Source organism: Salmo salar, chromosome 20, assembly GCF_965601325.2.
Source record: "Salmo salar chromosome 20, fSalSal1, whole genome shotgun sequence".
NCBI classification, from domain to species: Eukaryota; Metazoa; Chordata; class Actinopteri; order Salmoniformes; family Salmonidae; genus Salmo; species Salmo salar.
In genome coordinates, this window is record NC_138310.1 from 9348759 (window position 1) to 9360987 (window position 12229).

At 44.5% G+C, this 12229-nt stretch overlaps 1 protein-coding gene across 4 annotated transcripts in view; it reads right to left on the bottom strand.

Annotated features, from left to right (window-relative positions):
• The window catches only part of LOC106580145 (multiple C2 and transmembrane domain-containing protein 1-like), a 225241-nt gene that overhangs the window by 72213 nt on the left and 140799 nt on the right, over positions 1-12229 (bottom strand). For all 4 annotated transcript variants that reach the window (XM_014160872.3, XM_045704317.2, XM_014160868.3 and 1 more), the window contains one exon: positions 11746-11932. In XM_014160872.3, the coding sequence (XP_014016347.2) occupies positions 11746-11932 (187 nt within the window). The remainder of the gene's footprint in view (positions 1-11745; positions 11933-12229) is intronic.

The following is a 12229-nucleotide window of genomic DNA, read 5'->3' on the forward strand; positions in this document are numbered from 1 at the left end:
AATTTATTATAAACTCTATCAGCCTCTGCCTGTTTCCAGCGATATTATTGTTGAAAAGCCTTCGAAAAAAGATGAGAGGAGAGGAAGGAGGGAAAAAAACCTTTCCACATAAGTTTAATACATGATTTCTCTGAAGATATGACAGCTTGTTATTTGTGATTATTGGGGATGGCCTAAAAGAGAGAGAGAGAAAGAAAAAAAAACATGGCTGATTTGTGAAGCCGGAACATTTCCATAGCAGAGGAATTTCTGATTTGCGTGGCTGCCTTTTCAGGCCCACTCAATAGACAGGCAGATAGATTGAAAAGCTCAGGAGATGAGGCCTCTTTATTTTTTTAATGAAAGGCTGTGGAATATATTTTCTCACCCTCCATCCTCCCAGCTACCAAGCTGACGAGGCTCTCTCTCTCTATATCTGGGTTCAGCCTAGCCCCATTACTGAAGAGGTTCCACCCCCCCCCTCAACCTCCTACCCGCCAGCAGGGATTGGCTGGGGAGGTGGGGTAGAGGGGGGGTGGGGGTGGGGGGGGGGTGGTAGCATGTGGCGAGGGTGAGTAAGGGGGAGGAGGGGATGGTAATATGGCGGGGCCCCGGCTTGACTGACAGCTTGTCACCGTGACGTCTTATTCCATCTCTGTTATGGTGAAAATGAATGTCAGCACGCTGAGCCTTATGACTTGCTGTCATCTTGGAGGAGCCTCACCTTTTATCAACGCTCCAAATAACATTTCATCCCCACCGTCTGCAGGACGGACAATCCGGTCAGGGGACATTAAATCGGATGACTGTGAAATGTCATAATAAAAATGGAATGCTAACAGCTTCCGCCTCCTCCTCTCTCCCCTCTCTCTCTGAATTTCTCTCTACCTCTTCCTCTCCTCCTAGTTGCCCCCTCGCTGCTATGTGTGTGTTGAGGGTGAGTTATGGGGGTGTAGGGGCTGCAGGAGTGGAGTAGAGTGGGGTGGCACCACTTGAGGAGAGGTCAGTGTGTGTACCCCCAGGCCCATTAAGACCCATTAGTCCAGTTCCTCCTCCCCCATTAGTATGCATAAGTCCTGCCCGCTCCCTCTTCTCACCTCACCTTAATACAGCTGACATACCCAACACACTACAGAGCACCATCACTGGGCTTGGCAGAGGGGTGAAGTTGTGGCCAATATGTTAACATCTGAACACTGGTGGATCAAGACTTAAGGCTAAAGAAAAGACATACACAGAATGCAATTTTTGCACAGATACATTACCAAGATACAGATAAACTATCACCATACAGATACACTATAAAGGTATAAATACACTACCAAGATACAGATACACTATCAAGATACAGATACACTATCACCATACATATACACTATCACCATACATATACACTATCACCATACAGATACACTATCACCATTCAGATATACTATCACCATACAGATACACTATCAACATACATATATACACTATCACCATACATATATACACTATCACCATACATATACACTATCACCATACAGATACACTATCACCATTCAGATATACTATCAACATACAGATACACTATCAACATACATATACACTATCAACATACAGATACACTATCACCATACAGATATACTATCACCATACAGATACACTATCAACATACATATACACTATCACCATACAGATACACTATCAACATACAGATACACTATCAAGATACATACAGTAAGGGGAAAAAAGTATTTGATCCCCTGCTGATTTTGTACGTTTGCCTACTGACAAATAAATGATCAGTTTATAATTTTAATGGAAGGTTTATTTGAACAGTGAGAGACAGAATAACAACAAACAAATCCAGAAAAACGCATGTCAAAAATGTTATAAATTGATTTGCATTTTAATGAGGGAAATAAGTATTTGACCCCCTGTCATTCAGAAAGATTTCTGGCTCCCAGGTGTCTTTTATACAGGTAACGAGCTGAGATTAGGAGCACACTCTTAAAGGGAGTGCTCCTAATCTCAGCTTGTTACCTGTATAAAAGACACCTGTCCACAGAAGCAATCAATCAATCAGATTCCAAACTCTCCACCATGGCCAAGACCAAAGAGCTCTCCAATGATGTCAGGGACAAGATTGTAGACCTACACTAGGCTGGAATGGGCTACAAGACCATCGCCAAGCAGCTTGGTGAGAAGGTGACAACAGTTGGTGCGATTATTCGCAAATGGAATAAACACAAAAGAACTGTCAATCTCCTTCGGCCTGGGGCTCGACGCAAGATCTCACCTCGTGGAGTTGCAATGATCATGAGAACGGTGAGGAATCAGCCCAGAACTACACGGGAGGATCTTGTCAATGATCTCAAGGCAGCTGGGTCCATAGTCACCAAGAAAACAATTGGTAACACACTACGCCGTGAAGGACTGAAATCCTGCAGCGCCCGCAAGGTCCCCCTGCTCAAGAAAGCACATATACATGCCCGTCTGAAGTTTGCCAATGAACATCTGAATGATTCAGAGGAAAACTGGGTGAAAGTGTTGTGGTCAGATGAGACCAAAATGGAGCTCTTTGGCATCAACTCAACTCGCCGTGTTTGGAGAAGAAGGAATGCTGCCTATGACCCCAAGAACACCATCCCCACCGTCAAACATGGAGGTGGAAACATCATGCTTTGGGGGTGTTTTTCTGCTAAGGGGACAGGACAACTTCACCGCATCAAAGGGACGATGGACGGGGCCACGTACCGTCAAATCTTGGGTGAGAACCTCCTTACCTCAGCCAGGGCATTGAAAATGGGTCGTGGATGGGTATTCCAGCATGACAATGACCCAAAACACACGGCCAAGGCAACAAAGGAGTGGCTCAAGAAGAAGCACATTAAGGTCCTGGAGTGGCCTAGCCATCCCATAGAAAATCTGTGGAGGGAGCTGAAGGTTCGAGTTGCCAAACGTCAGCCTCGAAACCTTAATGACTTGGAGAAGATCTGCAAAGAGGAGTGGGACAAAATCCCTCCTGAGATGTGGGCAAGCCTGGTGGCCAACTACAAGAAAAGTCTGACCTCTGTGATTGCCAACAAGGGTTTTGCCACCAAGTACTAAGTCATGTTTTGCAGAGGGGTCAAATATTTATTTCCCTCATTAAAATGCAAATCATTTTATAACATTTTTGACATGCGTTTTTCTGGATTTGTTTGTTGTTATTCTGTCTCTCACTGTTCAAATAAACCTACCACTAAAATTATAGACTGATCTTTTCTTTGTCAGTGGGCAAACGTACAAAATCAGCAGGGGATCAAATACTTTTTTCCCTCACTGTATACACTATCACCATACAGATACACTATCACCATGCAGATACACTATTAAGATACATATACACCATCACCATTCATATACACTAACAACAATTAAGGCTAAAGAAAAGACATACACAGAATGCAATTTTTGCACAGATACATTACCAAGATACAGATAAACTATCACCATACAGATACACTATAAAGGTATAAATACACTACCAAGATACAGATACACTATCAAGATACATATACACTATCACCATACATATACACTATCACCATACATATACACTATCACCATACAGATACACTATAAAGGTATAAATACACTACCAAGATACAGATACACTATCAAGAGACATATACACTATCACCATACATATACACTATCACCATACAGATACACCATAAAAGGTATAAATACACTACCAAGATACAGATACACTATCAACATACAGATACACTATCAACATACAGATATTATCAACATACAGACATACTATCAAGATGCAGATACACTATCAAGTTACAGATACACAATCAACATACAGATTTTTGTAATTAGGTAAGTTAGTTAAGAGCATAATCTTATTTTACAATGACGGCCTACCCCGGCCAAACCCTCCCCTAACCCGGACGACGCTAGGCCAATTGTGCGCCGCCCTATGGGACTCCCGATCACGGCCGCTTGTGATACAGCCCAGGAACGAACCAGGGTCTGTAGTGACACCTCTAGCACTGAGATGCAGTGCCTTAGACCACTTTGCTACTCGGGAACCAACATACAGATGAAGATACAGATACACGATCAAGATACAGATACACTATGAAGATACATATACACAATCAAGATATAGATACACTATCAAGATACATATGCAGTTGAAGTCGGAAGTTGACATACACTTTAGCCAAGTACATTTAAACTCAGTTTTTCACAATTCCTAACATTTAATCCTTGTAAAAAATCCCTGTCTTTGGTCAGTTAGGATCCCTTTATTTGAAGAATGTGAATGCCAGATTAATAGTAGAGAGAAAGATTTATTTCAGCTTTTATTTCTTCCATCACATTCCCAGTGTGTCAGAAGTTTACATACACTCAAGTAGTATTTGCTAGCATTGCCTTTAAACTGTTTAACTTGGGTCAAACGTTTCAGGTAGCCTTTCACAAGCTTCCCAAAATAAGTTGGGTGAATTTTGGCCCATTCCTGCTGACAGAGCTGGTGTAACTGAGTCAGGTTTGTTGGCCTCCTTGCTCGCACACAGTATTTCAGTTCTGCCCACAAATATTCAATAGGATTGAGGTCAGGGCTTTGTGATGGCCACTCCAATACCTTGACTTTGTTGTCCTTAAGCCATTTTGCCACAACTTTGGAAGTATGCTTGGGGTCATTGTCCATTTGGAGGACCCATTTGCGACCAAGTTTTAACTTCCTGACTGATGTCTTGAGATGTTGCTTCAATATATCCACATCATTTTCCACCCTCATGATGCCATCGATTTTGTGAAGTGCACCATTCCCAAAGCAACCCCACAACATGATGCTGCCACCCCCGTGCTTCACGGTTGGGATGGTGTTCTTCACAAGCAAGCCTCCCCCTTTTTCCTCCAAACATAACGATGGTCATTATGGCCAAACGGTTCTATTTTTGTTTCATTAGACCAGAGGACATTTCTCCAAAAAGTACGATCTTTGTCCCAATGTGCAGTCGCAAACCGTAGTCTGACTTTTTTATGGCGGTTTTGGAGCAGTGGCTTCTTCCTTGCTGAGCAGTCTTTTAGGTTATGTTGATATAGGATTAGTTTTACTGTGGCTATAGATACTTTTGTACCTGTTTCCTTCAGCATCTTCACAAGGTTCTTTCCTGTTGTTCTGGGATTTATTGCATGTCTCGCATCAAAGTACGTTCATCTCTAGGAGACAGAACACATCTCCTTCCTAAGAGGTATGACGGCTGCGTGGTCCCATGGTGTTTATACTTGCGTACTATTGTTTGTACAGATGAACGTGGTACCTTCAGGCGTTTGGAAATTGCTCCCAAGGATGAACCAGACTTGTGGAGGTCTACATTCTTTTTTCTGAGGTCTTGGCTAATTTCTTTTGATTTTCCCATGATGTCAAGCAAAGAGGGACTGAGTTTGAAGGTAGGCCTTGAAATACATCCACAGGTACACCTCCAATTGACTCAAATGATGTCAATTAGCCTATCAGAAGCTTCTAAAGCCATTACATAATTATCTGGAATTTTCCAAGCTGTTTCAAGGCACAGTCAACTTAGTGCATGTAAACTTCTGACCCACTGGAATTGTGATACAGTGAATTATAACTGAAATAATCTGTCTTTAAATAATTGTTGGAAAACTTACGTGTCATGCACAAAGTAGATGTCCTAACTGACTTGCCAAAACTATAGTTTGTTAACAAGACATTTTTGGAGTGGTTGAAAAACGAGTTTTAATGACTCCAACCTAAGTGTATGTAAACTTTCGACTTCAACTGTACATTATCAAGATATACTGTAGATACACTATCAAGATACATAGAGGGAGAGGGAGCACACGTGACAGTACCCACTCCCCGACGCGCGGCTCCAGCCACAGGACGCCGACCAAGATGACGATCCCGGGGATCAGGAGCAGAACGGTCACCTCTGCTAAAGCTTGGAAACCTGTCGATCCGGCTGAGGTGCGGGAGCATGACAACCTAGAGCGCCAGAGAAAGAGCATACGTGACTGTACCCCCTTCCCGGCGCGTTCGGCCCCAGCCGGACGCCAACCACAGGGACGATCCCGGGAATCTGGAGCAGACCGGTCGCCTCCGCTGAGGTGCAGAAACCTGACGAACCGGCTGAGGAGTGAAACTGATGAGCCGGCTGAGACCTCCCTGGTTGCCTCGGATGTGGCATGGGAACTTGTTCACCCAGCTTCGGCATGGGAGCCAAACGAACCCGGTGAGGCATGGGAGCCTACAAACCCGCTGAGGCCTCCCAGGTAGCTTCGGCTCCAACACCCGGACCCGACATCACCCTCAACACAAAAACAAACAAAAACAAACACTCCCTGATGCTTCCCTTTGGTGAGTCGTCATTCTGTAACGATGTACGCTGAGAGTCGGGTAGTAAGTTCAGGGAGTGAATACATTTAATAAATAAATGAAACAAACACGTGACACAAACAGCGCAACGACATGAAACAGGAACAGGAATAATGACGATTGGGGAAGAAACCAAAGGGAGTGACATATATAGGACAGGTAATCAAGGAAGTGATGGAGTCCAGGTGAATGTCATTATGCGCCTTACGCTGGTGACAGGTGTGCGCCCTAATGAGCAGGCTGGTGACCTAGAGGCCGGAGAGGGAGCACACGTGACAGTCTTGATAGTGTATATGTATCTTGATAGTGTACCTGTATCTTGATCGTGTATATGAATTGCTAGTGTATATTTATCTTGATAGTGTATCTGTAAATTGATAGTGTATCTGTATCTTGATAGTGTATCTGTATGTTGATAGTGTATATGCATATTGATAGTATATCTGTATGTTGATAGGGTATATGTATCTTGATAGTGTATATGTATCTTGATAGTGTATCTGAATTGCTAGTGTATATGTACATTGATGGTGTATCTGTATTTTGATAGTGTTTTTGTATCTTGATAGTGTATCTGTATCTTGATAGTGTATCTGTATCTTGATAGTGTATCTGTATGTTGATAGTGTATCTGTATCTTAAAAGCATATCTGTATCTTGATAGCGTAGCTGTGTATGTGGCTCAGTTGGTAGAGCATGGTGTTTGCAACGCCAGCATGGTGTGTGCAATGCCAGGTTTGTGGGTTCGATTCCCACGGGGGGCCAATAAAAAAAAAAAAAATTATAATAAAAAAAAAAAGGCATGAAATGAAATGTATGCATTCACTACTGTAAGTCTCTCTGGATAAGAACGTCTGCTAAATGACTAAAATGTAATGTAAATGTATTGATAGGGTATCTGTATGGTGACAAGGTATCTGTATCTTGATTGTGTATCTTTGTCTTGATAGTGTATCTGAATTGCTAGTGTATATGTACATAGATAGCTTGTCTGTATATTGATAGTGTACTTTTAATGTTGGTAGTGCATCTGCATGTTGATAGTGTACCACAATGTTGATATTGTATATGTGTATTGATAGTGTACCTGTATCTTGATAAGGTATATGTATATTGATAGTGTATCTGTATGTTGATAGTGTATCTGTATCTTGAAAGTGTATCTGAATTGCTAGTGTATATGTATATTGATAGTGTATATGAAGGGTGATAGTATATCTGTATCTTGATAGTGTATCTGTATCTTGATAGTGTATCTGTATATTGATAGTGTATCTGTTTTTTAATATTGTATCTGTATCAGATACAGCCCAGGATCGAACCAGGATCTGTAGTGACGCCTCTAGCACTGAGATGCAGTGCCTTAGACAGCTGCGCCACTCGGGAGACAACATGTTTCTTCATAGTGTTTTTGTATCTTGATAGTGTATCTGTATCTTGATAGTGTATCTGTATCTTGATAGTGTATCTGTATCTTGATAGTGTATCTGTATGTTGATAGTGTATCTGTATGTTGATAGGGTATATGTATATTGATAGTGTATGCAACCAACACATGCACTGCATACACAACGTCCTACAGTAAACCCTCCACGTTTCTCATCATGGTAGAATAACTCACAGCTAGAGAGACAGCAGTCTGTCAGTCCATTCGTCAGTACCAGGCACAATAGACACAATAAGAGCCAAAACTATTACATGGGGGAAATACCACACCTAGCATCTACAAGCCCACCCATGTCCCTCCACTGTTCATCAAACAGACGAACAGTTATGAAAGCCTAGGCCCAGAGTATAATAGAGACACATAGGATGGGAAAAGGGTCTTTGAGAAGCCCAACATCTTCAGAGCCCACTCTCAGGTGTGCATTATCACTTGTCTTCAATGGCGGCAGATTAGGGGAGGGAAACGCCTGCAATGCATGCTTACCTCAGAGAGCTAACGGGCTAACGTCTACATCCTGTTCCCACATGCTATTAAACCAGGGACTTAACGTGGACGGTGGAGGCGGAGAGTGGGGAGGTTCAATAGCCCGGCCCTGTGCTCCTCTCCTCTCCTCTCCTCTCCTCTCCTCTCCTCGACCTCCTCCCCCCCCCCCCCTGCCTCTCCTCCCCTCCCCCCCCTGCCTCTCCTCCCCTCCCCTCTCCTCTCCTCTCCTCTCCCTCCTCTCCTCTCCTCTCCTCTCCTCTCCTCTCCTCTCCTCTCCTCTCCTCTCCTCTCCTCTAGCAGCCAGATGAAAGCTGAAAGTCATCTGATATGTCAGTGCTGCGTTAATGATGTCGGGCCGGGCCGGGCCGGCGGTGAGAAGCCGGGGATGGAGGAAGGATTTAATTGCGTTTGTACCTCATCTATACTTTTTAAGGAGCCAGCATATGTGCTTCAAAGCCCAGGCGCTATGATGATGACAATGCATGGCACTTGTAACCCCCACCGACAACCCCCTTCCCTAAGTCGTTTATTGGTTAGTTGATGGGGGGGTGAGGGTGCAGGTTAGCTGGTGTGTTAGGGAGGTTGCAGTGATTAGCACTAGTGGGTGCTTTGTACGACCGTCTGCTAGACAGCTGATTCCATACTGATGATATCAGGGAAGACATTTGCCTGAGCAATGCTTCACACACACCTCCTTACGCACACACATATTCATGAACAAATGCACATACACACCGAGACTCACAAAGACCCACACACACACATGCACGCACGCGAGCACACACACACACATTCAGACTAATCTGCTTTGGAGAGTATTGTACAGCATTAGTAGCGACACTTGCTTTTATCGGTCTGCCTTGATAAGGTACATCTTTATTAAATTCTCTCATTGAAAGGGCATCAGTCAGGAGAAAAGGAATACGCTAATGGCGGCAGTCCTCTTCAAACCAAACCACACTGTCCCCCACCGACTCACCCCGCATCCCTCCATCCCTCCATCCCTCCACTTGCTGCTAGTCGTGTGGCCAGCGGGGTCTTTGGTGGGAGACAGAGAGCATAGCCTGCACAGAGAGACCAAGAGCGAGCGAGAAAACGAAGGAGAGAGAAGATGGGGGGGAAATGTCTCTCCTTTACAGAACAGAAAAAGGGGGGTGGCAGTTGTGAAAGGTGAAATAGCTTTTTCTTTTCATTTTGCACGCCTACCCCTTCCAGCGCAACCCTCACCCCTTACCTCTCGCTCCCTATTACACACCCACACCCACTTACACACACATTCCCCTCCCCGCCTTGCTCTAAGTGTGTTTAGGAAGAGAGTCGCGTCCGCCGCCTGTCTCGGTCCTAGAGCTCCCCCCTCTGAGCATGGGACGCCACTACAGCGTGGGGAGTGCTCTCGTGGCCAGCCAATGAGGTGCTAGCGTGGTATGTAGGTCACGCGTCCATGGTTGGCCTGTGGAGCGCTCTCCACTGGAGCTCACCCAGATCAAACACACAACCCAGCAGGACTCTAAACTTAAATTAGAGCACAGTTTACACACAAACACACACACACACACACACACACACACACACACACACACACACACACACACACACACACACACACACACACACACACACACACAGAATCAAATTCCCACATACAAACAAATGAAGTAGGTTGCTCGAATATGGTGCAACTGCAGAGAAACAAAACACACACACACACACACACAGCGTGATAGAGGAATGAGCATTTCCTGTCTTAATGAAGGAGCACGGCACAGCGCTGGGACGTATGCTGAGACTCCTCCAGGCCTCAATCTGCATTATCAGCGTGTTAAGCAACTGTCATCAGACAACATACTGTTGATATGTGACGAGTGTCCCCTGTCAGGGCTGTCAATGCGTGAGCTGCAGTGCCCAGGTTGTGTGTGTGTGTGTGTGTGTGTGTGTGTGCGCGCGAGAGCGTGTGCGTGCGTGCCTTTGTGTTGGGCCGATGGCTGAGAGTGACAGCAAGTGAAGGGTTAACAGCGCTAAGACAAAGGGACAGGTGGAGTGTATTGTGCTAGGTCTCCTCAGAGAGACACCAAGCCTTTTTCAGCTAACAGGCACACACACACAGACGCGCGCACACACATAGACGCGCACACACAGGCATACAAACAGTGACACACTAGCAGACACCACAGATCCTTTTAAATATTCAGAAATAATAATATTCACACCCACTCACATTATGGTGTAAAAACACACACTATTGGAGAGAGGGGAGGGATTCACGGCAGCTTCAGTTTCAATAGAACCTGTCAGAGTCCGTCTTCTCTCTTAACCTCTCAACCCCCTCTTTTCTTTCTCTTCTCTGTACCCCATCCTCTCATCTACGGTCCCCTCCCCTCTTTCAGCGGTAGTTACCAGGTCAAAGCCCAGCCAGGTCACTCGAGATCCAAGGCCATATTTGACATTCGTTCAGGTCGCCAGGACGTCGGGGGATGCCTTCAAAAGCAGCCACTAGGGGCAACGGTGAGCGCCATTCCCATTAAGTAGGCTTGCAGCTTGCTAGGGTGTTATGGATGGGGATGGCGGATGGGCGTCAGCCGTGGGCGTCAGCCGTGAGCCCCAGCTCCAAGGGTTGCGTGTTCAATCCCAGTGGTAGGCACTCATCTTTACAAGTGTCAAACTGAAATCTTTTTGCAAAGCCAGGGTGCAAAAAAAAGCTACAAAAGTGTTTTTATTGTTCCATACACTGAATAGGTGTATCGAAATGTGTTTCTATTGTTACATACACTGAATAGATGTATCAACATATGTTTTATTGTTACATACACTGAATAGGTGTATCAAAATGTGTTTCTATTGTTCCATACACGGAATAGATGTATCAACATATGTTTTATTGTTACATACACTGAATAGGTGTATCAAAATGTGTTTCTATTGTTCCATACACGGAATAGGTGCATCAACATGTGTTTTTATTGTCACATACACTGGATAGGTGCATCAACATGTGTTTTTATTGTTACATACACTGGTGGCGGCAGGGGTGGCAGGTACCCTACTGGTTAGAGCGTTGGGCCAGTAACCAAAAGGTTTCTAGATCAAATCCCAGAGCTGACAAGGTAAAAAAAAATGTTGTTCTGCCCCTGAACAAGGCAGTTACCCCACTGTTCCTAGGCCGTCATTGTAAATAAGAATTTGTTCTTAACTGACTTGCCTAGTTAAATAAAGATTAAATAATAAAATAAATAGTTGTATTGAAATGTGTTTTTATCGTTACATACACTGGATAGGTGCATCAAAATGACGCCCTGGTTGGAAATGTGATCCAATGAAAACAAGTTGTGACAAAGTGTTGTTGCTTGATGTCTTCACACGAGGGAGCAGGAGAGACCTAGAGCCTGAGTCTTGTCACTTAGGCCTCTACCATTAAGGTCACCTACTGACACATGCACACACACAAACTCACATATCTCTGTAGTATCTGGTGTCTCTCGTGTGGGTCATCCAGAATATTGACCGACAGGTCCGAGATGGACACTGCTGCAGCCCCCGTGAGTGTGACCAGCAGCACCAGCATGCCCTCGCCCTCCTCCAGTGGTACGTCCAATTTATGAGTGTGCTCTTTACTCAGCGGCGACAGGTCTATCGAACACCTGAAACACACACACGTTTTAATTACAGATATACAGGTATATAGACTCTAACACTGAGAGGAATGGGGGGGGGATGATAGTGAGAAAGAGTGAGACAAGTGGGTGAAAGCAGGAGAAAGTGGGGAAGAGAAAGAGTGAGGTAGAAAAGAGTGAAAAAATAACGTATTTCCTTCAGTCAGTCGACAGGTCCCAATAATCACTGTGCTTTTACTGTAGTCCGCCAGTCATTTGTAAATATGTTGCATGGTTATGGCACAGGGTTGCTTTGTTCAGTCCAATTCACCAAGAGACTGGGAG